The sequence below is a fragment of the Nicrophorus vespilloides genome, unplaced genomic scaffold (genome assembly GCF_001412225.1).
Source record: "Nicrophorus vespilloides isolate i.1.1-1 unplaced genomic scaffold, Nicve_v1.0, whole genome shotgun sequence".
In the NCBI taxonomy this organism is placed as follows: Eukaryota; Metazoa; Arthropoda; class Insecta; order Coleoptera; family Silphidae; genus Nicrophorus; species Nicrophorus vespilloides.
Genome location: NW_017098910.1, coordinates 130,979 through 150,299, shown reverse-complemented (window position 1 = coordinate 150,299; position 19,321 = coordinate 130,979). Strand labels below are relative to the sequence as shown.

The 19,321-nt window shown below is 33.8% G+C and overlaps 4 protein-coding genes across 5 annotated transcripts in view; 1 reads left to right on the top strand and 3 right to left on the bottom strand.

Moving 5' to 3' along the window:
- Window positions 1–147: 147 nt before the first annotated feature.
- LOC108563551 (protein Smaug homolog 1) lies at window positions 148–2,953 on the top strand. Its single transcript, XM_017922258.1, has 4 exons — window positions 148–392; window positions 549–1,753; window positions 1,812–1,998; window positions 2,389–2,953. Exons 2-4 carry the CDS (start codon window positions 580–582, stop codon window positions 2,849–2,851), a joined length of 1,824 nt encoding a protein of 607 aa, XP_017777747.1. The 5' UTR covers window positions 148–392; window positions 549–579; the 3' UTR covers window positions 2,852–2,953.
- Window positions 2,954–4,703: 1,750 nt separating this feature from the next.
- LOC108563550 (transmembrane protein 53) lies at window positions 4,704–6,669 on the bottom strand. Of its 2 annotated transcripts, XM_017922256.1 has the most exons (5): window positions 6,571–6,669; window positions 6,235–6,320; window positions 5,892–6,167; window positions 5,517–5,785; window positions 4,706–5,465 (listed from the first exon to the last, which is right to left on the bottom strand). In XM_017922256.1, exons 2-5 carry the CDS (start codon window positions 6,304–6,306, stop codon window positions 5,147–5,149), a joined length of 936 nt encoding a protein of 311 aa, XP_017777745.1. In that variant the 5' UTR covers window positions 6,307–6,320; window positions 6,571–6,669; the 3' UTR covers window positions 4,706–5,146. The 2 variants fall into 2 exon arrangements, with proteins under 2 accessions (XP_017777746.1, XP_017777745.1); XM_017922257.1 differs by having other exon boundaries at window positions 4,704–5,465; window positions 5,517–5,782; window positions 6,235–6,665.
- A 1,470-nt stretch (window positions 6,670–8,139) lies between these two features.
- On the bottom strand, window positions 8,140–8,804 carry LOC108563556 (cytochrome c oxidase subunit 7A2, mitochondrial-like). The gene is made up of 2 exons (XM_017922267.1): window positions 8,496–8,804; window positions 8,140–8,407 (listed from the first exon to the last, which is right to left on the bottom strand). The coding sequence occupies exons 1-2, from the start codon at window positions 8,538–8,540 to the stop codon at window positions 8,204–8,206; spliced, it is 249 nt and encodes an 82-aa protein (XP_017777756.1). The 5' UTR covers window positions 8,541–8,804; the 3' UTR covers window positions 8,140–8,203.
- Window positions 8,805–9,085: 281 nt separating this feature from the next.
- The window catches only part of LOC108563555 (polypeptide N-acetylgalactosaminyltransferase 2), a 31,838-nt gene continuing 21,602 nt past the window's right edge, over window positions 9,086–19,321 (bottom strand). The window contains exons 2-8 of the mRNA XM_017922266.1: window positions 18,481–18,740; window positions 14,368–14,469; window positions 11,654–11,721; window positions 11,405–11,592; window positions 10,071–10,409; window positions 9,852–10,012; window positions 9,086–9,788 (exon numbers count right to left, since the gene is read on the bottom strand). Coding sequence (XP_017777755.1) covers window positions 9,311–9,788; window positions 9,852–10,012; window positions 10,071–10,409; window positions 11,405–11,592; window positions 11,654–11,721; window positions 14,368–14,469; window positions 18,481–18,740 — 1,596 coding nt within the window. The 3' untranslated portion in view covers window positions 9,086–9,310. The remainder of the gene's footprint in view (window positions 9,789–9,851; window positions 10,013–10,070; window positions 10,410–11,404; window positions 11,593–11,653; window positions 11,722–14,367; window positions 14,470–18,480; window positions 18,741–19,321) is intronic.

Here is a 19,321-nt window from a genome sequence, read left to right as displayed (position 1 = left end):
GTTTGTTGCAATTAGTTATAAGTAGTTTACTAAAAATCTATTAAATTTGTATGGCATTCAAGAGATATTTTAGGATATGTAATTGAAGAAGTATATGCGGTTGCATACAACAGAAATATAACAACTTCATTCTAATTGGGCGTGATCAATGTAGCAAGATTGCTTATAAGAAAGACTGCAAGACCGAAGAATTGAAGAGTGAAGAAGTGTCAGCAAGAGCTGTAATTTGTGTGTATAGATGAGTGAGAGTATGAATGTATGTTTGGGGATTTAGAATACGAATCCCATGTTTGAAATCATCAGAGTAATAAAGGAATGAACCGTAAAATTGTTGAAAGTGGGGTTAATTTATAATTTTAATGAGTTTTACTTCAGAGACAGCTTAAGAGGAGGTAAGATTTTTTTGCTAATTTTTGCACGAGAAAAGAATATCAGCAAAATCCCGCCTCATGTTCAATTTTTTTTATGCATTCAATACTCTATATATATATATTTAATACTTATCATTTTGTTTTTTTTTATCTACTTCTAATGTTCCACTCTTGTAGTAATTTTGCAGAAATCAAATTTAAAAAAACCATGGATTATGTGCCGATGCGTGACCTTTCCGAGTTTTGCGAGAATCTCAATGAAATGAGACTGAGATTCCACAAATGGGACAGCTGTGAAAGAACTGTAGCCCTGTACTACTTGATGGTGGGTCTTCCATTTTCAAATGCTAGGTTTTTGCAGCATGCATTGGAGCAATGCATATCACAAGTGAGCACACCAGAAACTGTTTCTTTGGAACAGAATGCAAATGATGCAAAATTTGTAATGAACCTGTTGTCAGAAAGGCCACAAACAGCACTGACCATGCTCCTAACACATTTGCCTCTGCTAAGGCCTGGTAAGAAGGAGACCTCAGATTCTTATTTGGTGGTAATAAAAAAGGTCTTAGCTGAGCTGATTTCGCCGCCGTTTAAGATTTACAACGAGTGCGTGGAAATCATGTCTTATGTGTTTGTCCATCCTGCCTTTGGTAAGGAGGACAAGAAGTCTTTCAAACAGCTGCTGAAGCAGGTTGTTAGTAAAGTAAACCCAGATAATTTCGTGCATTCACCTGTTAATGAATCTAGCGATGAGTCTGTTAGTCCTAACCCAGAACCAGTGGGTATCAATAATCAAGCCTCTGTCAGATTAAACAGGCGTTCCAATAGTTTAACCCCTGCTCAGACGAATTCTCACGAGAATCTCATTACCAGACAACCGGAGGCTGAGGTGTGGTCCTCGCAGGAGAACCTCTCAAATCAGCTAATCTCGAAACCCCGTAGCTATTCATTATCAAATGACAATACTATTATATTACCGCAGAATAATTCATTACAATTGAGTAGTTCGGAAACGCGCCTGCAGGATTTGCAGACGATGAACAATCAACCGATGATGAAGAGCATCGTATCCTGGCTGAAATCTTTGCGATTGCACAAGTACAGCTGGGTCTTTAACAACCTGAACTACCATCAGATGTTGGAACTCACAGACGAGTCTCTGCAAGCCATCGGTATAACGAAGGGCGCCAGACATAAGCTTCTACTGAGCATAGCCAAATTGAAAGAGCGCAGCGCAACGCTGACCGAATTAGAGACAGAGGTGATGAACGGCGCTGATTTATTAAATGCACTCAAAAAGTTGAAAGCCATTCTGCAAAGTCCGCTGCAGGTGTGCAACGGCGAAGATTTGTCCACTCAATTTGTAAAAGTTATGGGAAAAGGTTTGTTTGTTCTATAACACTCGATTTACAAGATCCAAACGTATACAATTTTTTACAGTTTGTACTCAGTTATTGATGCTCAGGCAACCGTTAGACGAGTGTCTTTCATTATTCTCAACCCTTTGCGAGAGAGCCGAGGTCTGCGACTCTTTTACCACCGAGCAGAAAAGGCGACTTGCTTTATGGCGTGGACAGTTGGGCAAAGGCAATGGAAATCACAACTATAATGGAAATAATCATTATAGGTAAGAACTCATTACTTTATTTTTTTATATTATTTGTAAGCATTTACAAAGTTTCGGAAATATATTTAATGTGTTTAAAGAAGTCATTAAATTTAATTAGTTTGCCGTTACATCGATAATTACGAACATAAATAATTATCACATTCTAACTATTAATTTTTAACAATTTCTTGAATTACGTATTTCATATATTTTTGCTAATTAGGTGCGAAATCATTGTTTGATTTAATTATTATTCACTTCATTTATATAGATAATTGATATAAAAAAAGACTGCAATTTAAGTTGGGTAAATGCCTATTTTTTTTGAGCTACTTGGAACTTTGTAAGCGCTTTGTTAGTTGAGAAATATGTACAAATCTTATGAACGTGTTGCACTGACTGACTTAGACATGGGGGAGTCAAATCGCATCAACAACAACAACAGCAGCAGCAATCACAATTCCCGTCTCCTGCGGCCGCTGGCAGTGGGTTGTCGGGTTCCTCGTTGCTGTTGCAACAAGTGTACAACCACCACAAATCATCTTCGTATCCAAACGTACAGAGCAATCAGGTGATTGGTGGTCACAGACACTCGATTGGCAGCTTGATGCAAACTTTCCATCAACCGACGACGATGACCAGTTTCAACATCAACCCCCCACAACAACAACAACAACAAAATCACTACCTTCTTCAGCCAAGCCAAAATCAGCAGCAACAACAACAGCTTGCACCGCAGCCGCCGCAACTTCATCACGTCCGATTCCAGGAGGCTCACAGCAAAGATAAAATACTCACCAAAAGTCACGACATTGAGAGCAGCCTGGAATCGCTCTGTTTGCAAATGATGGAGCACGCTCTAGGGCCTTAAACTCGATTATAATATTCGCGTTTCTCTCCGCAAAGTATATATTTTTGTATGAACTACTCGCCCACCCGACTAATAATGATGAAATTGTTATATATTTTTTATTTCGTTTTTTTTTTTATATATACATATATATTATTTATATCGAGAATTCTCTCGACAAAGATTTTATTTATTAGCTATTATTTAAAACTATAATTACTCTGTTAAAACAGACTTAAGCAGGAAAGGCCTATCTATCGTAATAATTAAAGACTTTTTATTTTGTATATGTATTAATGGAACGTAAGCGCTTTTTTATACTGCTGGCAGATTATATTTGTTATATTGTGTTTTTATTTTATTATTATTTTTGTAATCGACACAGATCTATGCTAGATGATGATTATTATTATGTTATGTTACATATATATATAATTCCGTTAGAAATAACTCTCACATTGTGTTGCGTGAATTTGTTTTAGCTCGTTTGTGTGTTTCGTACGGTTCGACTGTTTTTTCTCTGTTGCGAGTACGAAATTGATGCGATTTACTCATTTTGCACACACACACACACCAGAGAACAAAAGGAAACTAAATATTGGTAGGAGAAGGATGAGTAACAAGAAAATGAATGAATTAAATTCATTTATATTTATATATTGAATATTATACATATACATACTATATATATTTTAATGACATTTTGTAATTTTGACTGTGTATGTTTTTGTGATTTGTTTGTGTGATACAAGTTGCGCCAGCTGGCTAAACTGAAGCAAAAGACTGATTTCTAAATAAATTATAGCAAGAGAACAGCATTTCCTTTCAGATTATTCAACCTAACTCCTTCCCATTTTATATTTGTTTTTTTGTTTTGTCAGCGTATATGAAAAATTTAAATATAAATAGTTTTATTTAATGACTTTGCAAATTTTATTTTAAATTTACAAACTTCTGTTGTAAACTTAAAACTTTGTACTCATCATGGTCTATTGTATTGCGTAGCGCTTATGACGAATATATTCGCATCATGAATAATGATACGCTGGCAACAAAAATACGTGGCCACTTGGGGATCCATTTCATACAATGCATGAAACTTCTTAAGGGGTTAACATAAACTTCGCTCTGAGATAAACTTGGTGCGCATTTTGTCCAAAAATGGTTCAAAAAAAATTGTTAAATAAATTAGATAATTTTGGGTTAATAAGTGGTCAGTATTAATTATTTATATACTTTATGATTAGTAATGTTTAAAATTCAGTCCAGTAAATATTAGAATGATTGTAATACAAATTGTTGTTAAGAAAGGAAACGTTGTAAACGTGTCGCTGAATGTCATCACAAAGTTAATTGGTTAAAAAAAAAACGATTTTAATTAGTATACATGCACATGAAACGCTGAATTATTGTTCGAATATTCGATAAAACATAGATTAAAAAATACATTTATGAACATTCACAACGAAACTTTTTGTTTCATTGTTAAAAAATGAGGTGAAATCCTTAGTTTCAATATATATATAATTTCGACGACTTTTAAAACGTGTTTATGGCATCTTAAAATTCATATCCAGATATAAATTAAGAATTCACATGTTATTCATTAACTTTCCATTAAGTAAAGTTAAAAACATTTTTCTTTTACACCTTCATTAGAATATGTTAATTATTGTGGTTTGATAGTTACTTTTGTATCCATTATTTTAAATATACACCTGTCGCATTAGCAATCGTCGAAGTGTTACTGCAATTAAACTATACAAACGATATACAATATGATCATTTAGCTTTTATTTTAAATTCTTGCTGGTAAAATACAAGTTTACATTGCATTTTAATATACTAATATAAAAATTATATTTATGTTTTATGTAATTATAATTATTTTTGTGGAAGATATTTTACAGATTCTTTCTTCGTGCGAACTCAAATGCTTTATTACTTTAAGTTCAATCACATATTTTGTCGTTTACAAATTATTTATTTGTTTTTTATAAATAGGTATATATTTGTGCAAAAATGTATTTCAATGATTTCGATTTCCGTTAATAGATAATGTCGTTCGTTACAAACAATCGACCCAATTCTTTATAAAAATAAAAAAATAATAAATGGTATGAATACTTGACCTGCAACACCTTTCAATTGATTGTAGAACCAATTGATGATATGAATATATAATTTAGAATTAATTTCAGCACGGTTCTTAATATTGTCGATACTGCAGTTTCTCAACGGCGCTGCATTAATGATAATTGACGTACATTATTATGTTAATGAAATAATGCACGTTAATAAAGAGATTTTTCAAATTTAGAGTTTGGCTTGGATGCATTGGCGCTGTTCATCGCCGTAGACCTTGTCGATGAAGTTCATCCATTCCGCTTTGTACTCTTCCGCATGCCTGGCGAAGTGACCAACGTGCGGGGATTTGTCCCAGCACTTCCAATAGACTTGCATACCCATGCTCTCCCAGTTCTCCCTGACCCTCTGGTTCGAGGACTCCGCTCCAATGGGATCCGTCTTGCTGAGAAAGAAGAGCGCCGGTGCTCTGATGATGTTCGTGTGGAACATCTGGCTGGAGCGCAGGTAATGGACCGTGGCCACCTTATGGAATGTTTTCATATGGTAGCTACAATCGACACGTTTAAAGCAAACAACAAAGTATATGCGCTTTCCTTACAGAATGTATTTCCTTAAAGCCTTCTGCATGACCACATTCTTTGGGAACACGGCGATCGGCATACCGACGGGAATCTCGGTGATGTCTGCGGCGCTATCCCAGATCTGCCCGACGACACGGTCAATAACGGGCTGATACTTTGGTAACTCCGCGGCCATCTTCACCAAAACTTCGCCCCACATGTAAGCGCCGACGGAGAATCCGTGGAGGAACAGCGGCGCGTTCGTCGTATTGGTGGTGATGAACTTTAGAACGTCATTGGCAACCAGCTGATATATAAACGAAGCGAAAGGACATTCATCCAAAACAATGTAATTAGTGCAAGGCTATTGTGCAGAACAGTTTAAGCAATTAAAGCTTTCAATTGAATTCTACCTGTGTTCCCTTGGCTGGCCAGAGCAGTTGCCACGGAGTTAAACTTATGCTCAAAACATTGAAACCTTTGCTTGTGTAGATTTCAGCATACTTGTTCACATGCTTCTTCTCAGCTAGTAACCATGGTAACATGATAACAAGTGGTTTATTGTCTGCAGGCACCAACTGGAGATTGCTGATGTTTCCCTCAAACTTTTTATCAGAGATGAACATCATGTTCTTGGTCACCTGCATTGTAGATAGGTTCCTTGCCATCATTGTGCCAACAATGATACTCTGTGAGAACAATGAATGGGGTGAATTCATGAATGATTATCATAATTTATTTAATTAAGTTACTTACAACCTTCTGCTGAACTTTGCCTTTGAACAGGGAGTTCCTGCTCAGGGAAATGCCATACCGTAAAGCAGACATCCTGGATCACTAAACTGTTGGATATAGTACGAAAAATTAGTATTTTAACGATAAGCTCAGCTATTCGTAATCAATGTAAAACGGTTTGGGTCTGTGGACTTTAGACTCTCCTAATTATTGCGATTCAACTAATCGCAGCAATATACATTTTCGTGCACGTTTATTCTGCTACGGTTTCCAATTTTGTTTAAATATCGTAGATAAGCAATGGCGTCGATTGTTGTTAGTTGCTACAACGACGACAACAAGCAACTATTTACTCACATTCTCTCTTGACAGCAGCAGTCACCCACAGTTACTACTACTTGCCTTGCACACGGAGAGCACGTGTCCAAGTAATTTTAGCCAATGAGAGTCCGGTGATCTCCACCAATTGGTGAACCTCGATACTTTTGCTCAGTCGCGTCGCGCCGTTTTTTGCACTGCAGTTTAATAATGCTGCACTTGCAATTTAATTGTTTAAAAATAATTTATAGTCAAAGTTCAATGCTTAACAGCATCCAATAATATATATTAACATATGATATTATGCGTGATATTGAATTAACATTTCAATCATAATAATTTTTGCATACAATCAAATATTATTCAAAATCATATATTTCCTTTATTGTTTAAAGCTTTAAAGTATTACAGACTATTTGCTTAAAAGTATTTATCCGTCATGTAATGAAAAATATCCAATTTTTATACAATAGGTATTTAATCTAGAATTAATCAGTATTTAAACAATTACAATCAATTCATTAAGGTAATAGACAAATGTATTAGCTATTTTTTTTTGTATTTGTATTTATTTATTGTATATACATTAATTTGTACACTTTAGATTAATTTATTAAATAGGTCTAAAAGACTGCGTGTATCTGCGTAAAAATACAAATATAATAAATGTATTTGTTACATATTATCGATTTTTACAAACATTTTATTCGTTCTGAGTACTGTTTAAACTCACCATGAACTGCTTCTAATTATCTAAAAAAAAATTACATCATGTCAAGTCACTTTCATATTTTTTTATTATCATGAATGGTTTTCTCTGCTACTTAATGTACAGAATGTAAAGCAAACACGATATTAATATTATAGACCTTGACCTCTACTACATACTATGGCATTCTAACACGCTACATCTCGCAATTTCCGGTATTTCCTTACTTAAATACTATTATATATATATACCTTATGTTACCATTTACTAAATATTTATAAAATAAAATTATTTTATATAATAAGCCCTAATTTCTGAATATTAAGTACAAGTTTAGAAAATAAATATCCAAAAATGATTAATACCTTGTCTTATTGCTTGATTCTAAACTTAAATATTCTATATTATATTGTAATGTATAATTTAATTTATGCTGCTAGTTTTAAAAATCGCATGGACCATGTGAAGTTTTAAATACTTGAAGGAATATTGGCAACTTTTGTACGACCCTGTCAATTTGGTTGCATACATAAATTGAGTATTGTTCATTCATGTATGTAATGTATGTAACTTAGTTATATGAGAAGATGAATGAATACATCAAACTAAGTAAAAATATGGATTTATCAATTTTTTTAATATGTTTAGGAAACGTAATAAGACGTTGGAATTGAATTGAACTTTTGTAAATATATTATAAATTGACTAAATTTAATTTTGATTGCATAATATTTGATTTAAATTTGACAATTATTGACAGATCGTTATGTAAACTTGAGATGATTCACATATTATTTCGTCAATTTAAAAAAAAATGATAATGTATATGAAAATAATGTCAAATTGATGACGCTAAGAATAATGTGTAATGAATAGGGAAATGATAAAAAACCTCGATGTGTTATATAACGAATATAATTACTAAACTAAAGTTATTTACATAACACTTGAATATAACAGCGATTACTTGATCTTTTTCGGTTTAGCCATGTTGAAGAGAGTGCGATAACCTTCGAGGGTTCCAGTTGCAATCAAAACTGCGGTGAGGGTGAAGAGGGCTTTATCGGCGAATCCGCCTTTAATGTGAACGGGAAGGCCGTTATCCTGTTGGAAAAGTTCGTACTTCCTGAGAAGCCTAGGCGGAGGTCCTCCGTAATTTCTCACCAGCTGCAATCGAAACGTTTTCAAAACAAAAAAAAAGAAAGAAAAAACAAATAAAGTTGCGAACAATTTATACGAATAGCATTCACATTACCAAACGATTTGCAGCGAAGACCACTTTCAAGCATTGCGACTGCATCTCGTTAGCAAACTAAACAATTAATAGATTCACACTACGCCTCCTTTGCCAAGGAATCTTGCACCTTGATTGGAGCGAACTTAATTATAAATCCACTCATCTAATATCCACATCGTCTAACAGATTCATTTATTTATTGATGATTAGCTCTTACGGAGACCTTTAATTTTTACAAACTTATAATCTAATGGAATATTTTTAAGTTTTCAGCGTCAACTAGAAAATCATACATTTACAATTGATAGGTTGTCGTGCGGCTTCGCGCGCATCGCGATTCTCATTTCATTTATTGTCCCAAATATCTAGAGTTCCTAATTGAAACACAAAAAAAAAGAAATAAAAATAAACTTAAAGTAACGTACAAATATTTAATGTATATTATTTATATCACAATATTTATTACACTTATCTAATAAAATCTTGTCGTGTGTGTTTTCTTTCAGCTTATTATATAGTAAATATTAAAGTCACTGGCCAGTTGAGCTGCTTCCATCCTCGATTTCGAAATAACTAAATTAGTCAGCCTCTCATTACAAGTATATATCTTTTATGTATGTATGTATAATATATATATATTTATATTGTTTTTTTTTTGTAAATTATTGCAGCCTCCCAGAAAGGTGTATCTCGCCTATAATTGTTTTGTTTTTCTTATGAATTGACAACAAGCTGTCTTTTGGGTTTCGTTTTATTTAGTTATTTTTTCTTTTCTTTATTTTATATAATTTAATCGTCGAATGTCACGTGAGGACACGCAGCCGGTGAGTTTTTCACGTGATCAGCTCGAACTTTTGCGTGCGTGAATTGCTGTTGCATTTCTCCACCACGAGGCCCCTGAGATCTGAACTGGATGTGTCCACGCAGAGCGAGGCGAGTTCGTGCTTGAGGAGACCGCCCGGCTCCAGAAGCCTCCACTTTTGGTTATCCGATCCATCGCAGACGCGCATCGTTACTTGTTCACCTTTTACGAACTCACTCAGACCCAAACACAGGTCGTGATGCTTGATGAAGCCGGTCGACGTTAGGCCCCAGTCTTGGTTGCCACCGGTGTGATGGCACTGGTACAGACCGACCATTCCATCTATGAGGTGACCCATCGTGTCGAAGCAGAACGAGCCCTGACGGATTTCGTTGAAGGAAGCCGACTTCGTTGGTTTCGGCACTGCCAGTTCGGGATACACGTTCTGCAAGTACCATTTGAATGGTTTGCACTCCAACTGCTTCCTCAAACTGAGTCGATCTTCGATACTGAAAATTAATGGGATATTGAAAAGACCTGCCACAAAAGCTCCTAAGCTGTCACAAACTTACTCTCCAAATGGAACGTTCTTCGCCAAAGGCACAGCGTTATAATAGAACTTCTTGTATTCATCCATCCAAACCTCTGCAGCTCTCCTAGTGTTTCTTGCAAAGACATTTCCGCTTCCACCAGGGAATGTGTACGGGTGACGTTTCCTGAAGACGTGTCCAACCTGAAAACACAATTACTATAGAACCGATATCATCCTAAATTACGTTCGATTGATTTACCCTGCTGCAAGGAATTATCTCTAAGCTTCCGCCGCACTGCCAAACTCTGAATGAAATCTCCAGATTCTCGCCTCCCCACACGTCCATCTTCATGTCGTACTTGCCGAGCTTATCGAAGTAATTTTTATCTATTACGAAGAGACCTCCGGCAATCATCGGAGTGCGAATTTCTTTTGTTGGATCCTGCTGTCTGCTTTGTCTCTCCGCCAGATTCAAGTATTCCCACTTGAACACCAAATTCCAATCGAAGCCGCCTCGCAGGTCGGCCGAAGCCCCAATGTATTGGAACGTATCCATGCTGATCACATCGATAACGGGACAAACGACCCTCCTGGGATCCTTGAAATGACAATATAGATGCAATATTCAGAACTGATACCACTTGACTGCACGTTACATCAATATTACGACCAACAATTATTACATTCTCTAAAATGATGTTGTTTATAAACAAACATAAAAATTAATGATTGATTATTAATACCAGCTCCATTTTGCAAAACCTTTCCAATAAATAAATATTCTACAAACACAGAAATACATCCGTTTACAGATGTAAACATGAGATAACTATAATCATAATTTATGCATCGTAATTAGCAAATTCGGCATTAATTTTGTTGTATAAGTAATGCTCTTGTCATCTAATTCTTAACTGGTGCTTAGGTTTCACAATAACCTTAATGCGACTCTGATTAGAAGTCCGATAAACATATAAAACAAGACTCAAGAAATGTATAAATAAATTGAATAAATGTAGTACATTTACTTTCTATCTTTCAGTTAAACTTAACAATCTAATACTTATATAACCTACACATACTAAAAGGAATAATTGCTTTTAGGTACTTAATCTTACTGGAGAATATAATAATTATATAAATTTGTATTTAGATATTAATGAAAGATAAAAAAATCTTTCTGTTACACCTCATAATAATTCTTTAAATTGTACTTTAAGCACATTTTAGCATACTAGAAAAGTGCAAGATGATAATAATTTATGATATAATGACTCCCCTGTAAAATTTTATTATTGTTGTGATTCGATTTTTGTTTGTCAATGTTTTCAATCTTTTATTTATGCCGATTGAAGGTTATTTTGTTTAAGCAAATTTATTCTTCTCTTAATTATAGAATTAATTGACTTTACTTGTACGTAAAGTAAATATCTATAATAATCATTGATTTCAAACGAGTGTTTAGCAAACACATTTTGATTTCTATTAATGTTTTAGGAGCTTGTAAGATCGTTCATGTATCGGAACAAAAATGTTTGGTAAACTAGTTGAAGATATGAGAAAATGTATGATTTAGAATGTGGTGCAACGAACCTCTGCAACCCTCTCCAGGAGCGGCTCCAGCCAATTCGAATTGCATTCGCAATGGCTATCCAAAAACGTGAGCACCGAAGCGGTGGCGGCATCTGCACCCCGAACCCGAGACCTCATCAGACCCTCTCGTTTCTCATTCCTGAGCACTTTGACCTTTTGGATCTTGCTCAACTCTTCGCCATCCTCACCTGAAAATCAAGATTTAATCAAACCAAATCGTTTGAAATTACACCTCAAAAGATCACTCACGATTATCGCTGTAATCGTCGACGAGGATGATCTCCTTAATCAGATGTTCCGGACTCCGGTTGAGGACGCTGCAAACAAGAAAAAAAGCAATATTAGCCATCGACTCAGAACTGCGTTCCGAACATTAAGTCCATTGACTGAACAAGCAGTAAACTCAAATAAACATCATCACAGTCATAACACCATAGTATCAGATATGCTCTGATTACTTCTCCGTTGTTTTTTGCCCCTTAATAAAACAATGCAAATAAAGAAAATGCAATAAGAATGCGTAATGCGTTCGACCTTAAAAAAAACGAACAAACTATAAGTAGTAATAGTAAATTCAATTGGCGTTTGCTCGAAAATCCGGAACAGAGACACGGAACGAATACACCAATAAGGAAATTACCGTAACAGAACCGGCGGCTCAAATGATTACGTATTTCGTCCGATTTACCTTGTCCGGCGTCAAAATCGGTTCAATAAATAGTTTGATTTCCTCAGTATTTAAACGTAACTTTCCCATGACTTAATCAATGGTTGAAAAATGTAAATTGAAGAAACATTAATTACACACGTTCAGAAGGAATCTGCAATCAAGTAAAATTTAAAAGTTTTCCCATCAACTGTATTCTTTAGTCATTACAATCTTCGCGTAATTTATTAAACATTACGACTGGAATATGCATATTTCCATTTTCGGATTTCGAAAATAAATCGCATACACACAAATCGTTTCTTTTCATTATTTAATTTCGCGTGATCACCGTGTGTCTCTTGTAAAGAATGTGAATCGTTTGCTTCCCATCTAAAGTTTCTCTCGGTAATCTGAGAGAGATAAGTTGGTGAGAGGAGGAGAAAATGCAGAAATTGAATTATTTCCTTTGCAAATACGGTGAAATCACGGGGCGGAAAATACAATCAAAACGCCGGATAAATTGCATCGCCTTATATCTAAGCATGGAGAATATATTTATTGTGGATAGGATATAAGGTGAAACCAGGAAGGTTCTCGCGATAAACAACGCTATTTCTTATCTTATGGTTGCATTATGCATGCAGTTCTTATGCAAGTTCGGGTGCTCCTAATGGATAGGAGCTTTTATATCTTGAATTATAATGCTTTTCCATCGGACCTTTTTATCATTAAATATTTAAATAGACGCGGGCGCGTTAAATTGCCTCTTGCTACATTATGCAAGAACATAATTAATGCGCTCACACAAACTGGAACACTCTCAAATATTTATCGAGAAATCTATAAATTTCACAATTTTTTGTATGTATAAAAAGTCTTTTATACTTTTATAAACTTGTATACTGTAAATAAATGTAAAAATGACATTTCTGTCATATGCAAATGACAGTATTAGTTTAAATCACATATGTCATATTTGACACACGAATTATAAAATTTGACATGAAAGTTTGAAGAAATGCATTATTATTAATAATAAGACAAGTATTAGTTTTATTTATACAACATTTCTACTCTATATTTATTTGACCTGATTGAAGATGAAGACATAAAGATAATTTTAAATAATGTAGATAATTGAAAATTATACAAAAGTTTTCAAGAGTATTATGTTTAATACTTATAAAATAATATGTAAAATTTCACTCTACGAAAGTTGTTTTTACAATAAGGAAGCAAAGACATGTTTCTTAATTGATACATTATTGTAATTATTTGACCCAAATCTTAAACGTAAAACTAAATTATCAAGATAAATTAATTTTGAGCCTCAAACAAAAAAAATCCAAAGATGTATACAGTTACTTTTACATAAGACTCATAAATATTGTGAAAATCCCGAAAGGAAACTATGATATATTTGCTAATTATCGCATTATTGTTTTCTTATGCTAATAAATAACGTTTACCGTAAATATATATATAAAAGTTATCTAACGTTAATGGTGAATTGTTTATAATAAATCTGCTGAATGGAATTTCCTGCACGCGAATAAATACGTCGGCGAAACAATGTGGTAAGAGATGTGACGAAAGTAGAGAGGAAAGAAGTGGGCAAGAAGGTCTCTAGGATTAACCCAAAGCAATGCGATCAAATATGGATATTATGCACGACGAAAGAGGGAAAGAGGCGAAAGTAAGAAATGTTATTAAAGTGAAATTAAATAAAGGACACTTCGAGAGTGGAGAACAACGGTAATAATTAACGTGCAGAACTTGGAAGAAAGTTGAAACGTTTCCAGAATTGTCAACCGAATATAACACTTAAAATCGAACCTCTCCATTTTTTCTTCTTCACTGCATGATCATTATTCGGGCACATATTATATTTACTTTAGATACGCAACAATACTTATTCATTGTAAAGAATGACTTTTGATATAAAAGATTTTTGGTTTTGATTTCGCAGAGAAACTTTTGATATAAAACAATTCATTTGAATTAATTAATATATAATAATCAATAATAATGATTGTTAATATTAATACTGTAAAATGGAAAGTTGCCTTTTTAATTATATATTTTGTTTAATAATGAAAGGTTTTCTTCGAACGTTCTTACAAAATCCTTTTTTTGTTCGGTAACAGATTAAATTTAGTTTTAGATGCGCAACAGTACTATTGTTATTCATTGTAAAGACCGACTTTTGATCTAACGATTTTTTGTTTGTCTGTTCGCATAGGAGCTTTTGTAATGAAACGGGATTAGGAAATTAATTGAGTTGCGAGATTTAATTAATAGCAGATGAATTTACCTGACGACGGTTCGCAGGAGCGTGGATCTGGCCTCGTTGTGGAATGTGATTATGACACTCGTGGCTGGTAAATTGGATGAAGACCACTGCTTCTGACGGCACCTACAAAACGAAGGAAAAAAACATTATAAAAAGATGTAATGAATACACTAAAATAGAAAATGTTGATGATGATGAAGAAAGACGCTTTGATAATTGGTAAATGAATCATTAGTTGTGTGAGGCGAGAGCTATGGGAAACGACGATTCGATGCGGCTCAGACGCACATTGAGCAATTACTTTTGACACCGGGATTAATGTAATTACGTTGCCTCCATAATCTGTAATGGCCATTGAAAATGTGGCGCACGCGAATTCCCTTTCACCGCTCGATCGTTCATACCACGAGATTGTTCGTTACTCCTCTTCTCCACGAAGGAAGTCTTCCTCTCTTGTTTGGAACGCTTTACGATTCATTCCTTCGCGCTCATCCCCTGTAGTCAAATGCACAACAGACTCGCTTTCGTAATAGACGGTTCGGATGCGTAGCTGGATCGTCGACGGTATTTTTAGGACAGACCTATGTTTGAGCGTTTCAACCTTTCGGTACGATCAGATCAAGTGCGGATATCATGATACAAATATACATAAGCATACTCATTCAAATACAATTTGATGAATTACACTACTCGACTGTCAGTTATGTCATTAAAATTGACATAAACTAAGCAGAAAACGAATGACGACATAACAAAATAGTAACTCTTCTTTTATGACACTTAACTTGAATATTTTGGATAGACCTATGTTTGAACGTTTCAACCTCTCGATCCGATACGATCGGTCTATTGTTACATGTTATAAAATCTGTTACTGATATAAGCAGAAAATAAAGAAAGCAAACCAAAATAGTAACGCTTCTTTAATGACACTATACTTGAATTGATATGACTTCAGTTTGAGTGCTGACAAAAGCAGAAAAAACATTAACTCTTCATTTATGACATTGTATTTATGTAGAAACGACTTCTGTCAATTTTGAAGTAAAGAAACAATCAAGAAGAATCAAACTTAGTCATCAAATAAATCAATTCACTTAACTTTCTGTCCATAAGTTTCAAATTAAAATTGTTATATTTTAAGCTGAATATCAAATAACAAAAAATAAAGGTAACTTTTCTTTTATGAAACACATTTTAAGAATAAACATGCACATTTTAAAACAAAATAAAAGGAAATAACTTTGTTAATTAATTCACATGATATGTCAAATATATTTTGACAGATTTGTCACAAAACTTTATGTTTGTTTATATACAATTATAAAAATACAGTAATATAACGCGTAGTTCGGCTTCAATCAGTGCGGATTCAAATAATCATTTTTCATAACTATTCACCATCCACTGAGCCTCATCGTAATAAGAACGGACTTATCTAACTATCAAATACTAGTAGAAAGTTATTGTTAATTAACATTATTAACTGAAAATTCTTGTTCAATGTTATTTGTTTTTGTCTATTTTTGTGCAAATTTAAGAATACAAAGAAGTGATTTTCCTCGAATTCTTTGTTAAAGTTATTCGAACATGAAACTAATATATATATATAAATATATTTGTATCATTAGATGATATGATTTACAAACGTGACAATCAGCGTAACTCTTGAACCGTGATCGACTAATAAATTGAGTTAATTCGTTTCGAATCGTGTCGGTTCTATTTTTTTTTCGCCATGTCTAGTTCCTTTGGCCGCAGACGGGATTGTTCCACATCCGGCCAATTATTCTATTCAACCACTGAAAAAATATATCATTTCAACAAATACGTTACACGGATCGCTCATCCAAGAAAAAATATATATTTATGGACCATCGAGGGACTTCCCAGATGTGAAAGTACTGCAGGGATCACGTTACAAACTACACATCGGATTACATTCAAACCGCAATGCATTTCCAGCATAAATCTGGACAAGCTCATCAATATTACAGCTATAATTTCAATTTTTTTATCACCATAATTTCGACTGGTTTTTTTTTCGTGTTTTGCAATTGTAAATTGAATTAATAAAAAAAACTGTAATTTACAGCAACAATAAATTCAATTTCTTATTAATTATAGAATATTTTTATGGATTAAAAAATAATACTAAATTACTTGTTAATATATGTATGTAACAGTAAATTACAATATTTACGTTACTGTCTGAATGCTTGAGAAAGAAGTATGTGATTGATTTAATCATGTAGACATAACCAGATCAACAGCTGAACAACATTTTAGTTACTAAGACTCAACGAATTCAACATATTTAAAACAGACTTTTCCACTTTTGTCCTTCAAAGTTTAAGGAAATTTTAATCTTTGAAGGACCTAATTATAATTATTTAAATTAATTAATAATAATATATAAAGTTGTCTAGACTAGCGTTCCTACAAATTTGTTTCTAGTTGTATTGTTTATAATATGATTTTTTGACAGCTGTCATTTCGAGACTCATTACAAATGTACTGCAACCCAATATTGAGCAACGACCTAGAGCAGCGGTCGGGGAACCGGGGTAAATTACCCCAAATGGGGTAAAAATGAAATTTTTCTAATTTCATCTTACGAAACTCAGAGAGCGGTTCTCTGACTACTTTTCAGATCTTCATGTACAAACTGTGAATTGGGTTGTAGATCCTTTTAAATGTGAAGGGTTTGGCAGAGGCAATTCTTGAACTGCGATCCAATACTGAAGCACGTATTCAATTTGAGACCAAAGCAAATCTGTCGTCTTTTTTGTTGTCAAAGGCTGCAAAGGCTTTCAAAATTGCACATGAGGAGGCGGTAAAAAAATTGCTGCCATTTGCAACAACCTACCTTTGTGAACAAGGCTTTTCCACTCTAATGAACATAAAAACGTAAAACAGAAATCGATTAAACGCCGAAGACTGTATTCAAATTGCTCTTACATCAAAAGTCCCAATTTTAAAGTAATTATTGTTATATTGATTGTTTTCTTTTCAGAATGGGGGGTGGTAATATCAACTTACGCAAAAATATTTTGGGTAATGGTTAAAAAAAGTTCCCCGACGGCTGACCTAGAGGGACAGAAACGCTGATCTAGACTAATATTTAATTAATAAAGTTTGTACTTATTAATTATGAGAATTGAAAAAGGAAATTTTAATTTAATCATTTGGATTTTACTGCAAATTAATTCGGAAAGAATGAGAATCTAATTAATTAAGATATTCCTTGAGGTTTTAAACTAATTTAAATAGTTTCTGGCTGTTCATTTTATATTAAATGAATACTTATTTTAAGTAATTAATTTTGATGTTCGTTTCTTTAATTAATTTCTTTAGTTAATAAAAATGTAGAAATCAGTGCAATATATCAAGTAACAGTTTAATGTGCAGATAAAAACCTTAATAGAAAATTTTAATTAAATATTATCTAATAATATAATTTAATAATGTTTGAATTCTCGTAATATTTACAATACCTTTCAACCATTAAACTCGACATATTCATAACAATCACTAACGAGACAAAAAACTTGATTTATTTTAATAAATAAAAATAAATTATTTATTCGATGATTTCAAAAACGTTCTGATATTTACTTCTTCTCTTATCTTTTTAACAACAATATTTTATCAGAAACTATCTGTTTATAGTCAAAAAGCAAAAAAGTTAAGTAGTCTACATAATTAATATTAATACTCTCAAACTATTTTAACACATTTATATTTTCTGATCTGAGGTCGTTTCTATTGAAGTAGTGTCACAAAAATAGCGTTACCCTATAATTTGCCGCCATTTGTTTTCCTGCTGGGGTTATGTCAGTTTTCATTTGACAGTTGTTGTGTAATATAAAGCAACTAATTTTATCTCAACAACGTGCTATTGCATAAGAGTCGTAGTAATAATAGTAAAAACAAAAAGAAGTGCATTTATATCTGTTATAAAATTCAATTAACGCAAGAGGTACAAGGAAACGACCATAATCGAAGAAGAGATTGAAGTAAGAAGCTGTCACAGTAGCGCTGCTCCTTTTATGACGCGCCATATAATTACACAATTCCAGGTTGATTACCCTAACTTAATTGGAGATTACTATAAAAATCTGCAAATCTTACATTGCGTTTCTGGTGTCGGGAATGTCCCTGTTGCTGGGCAGGTTGTCGCTGGCTACCTGGTTGAACCTGTTCCGGAAGTATGGATCCTCGCCGGCTCTGAGTCCGGCCCTGGACACGTAACCAGATTCATCGAAGTAGTTCCACGTCAGTCGGCCATCCGTCGTCTCCGCGCTTTGGATCAGAGCTGCTGGTGAATCCAGCGACCGATTATCCTCCGCCTCCACGGACAAATCCTTCAATCGCAGCGCCTTATTCTCTCCCTGGAAAAACGAAGGAAAAACATGAGTTCATCGACTTTAACGATCTGCATTCGCCACGGCCTCAAGTCCACAAAGAAACTTGATCACAGCAGCATCTCAAGTTTCGATTGGATGCATCGAATGATAACATCACCTTGATTAAATTCATTGGAAATTAAACAAAATATACAACTATACTTGACAATTGACATAAGTATATGTCAGTTGTACCAATTACTATTGTTTGTGTAATGAGCTCATAAGTTGGTACTTCTGACATTTGTTTATGTCTCCTGTCACTCATAGTGAGGACGTAACATCTCTTAGATTACAACACTTAAGTAACGTTCGTACAGAGTGACTAATACAAACTAAAACTACTAGAATGAAGATGATACACATTGAGAACCTCATGATGTCTAGTTAAAATATCTGTAAATAATATTAATTTATATTTAAATCTTTTTTTATGTTATACAGATTTTCAACATCCTACATTTTATAGATTATTTATGACTAACTATATTTAGGTTAAGTTATATAGGTATGTTTAGTATTGTAGACGTGAGTCACATCAAAATCTTTAAATATATTCATTTTTT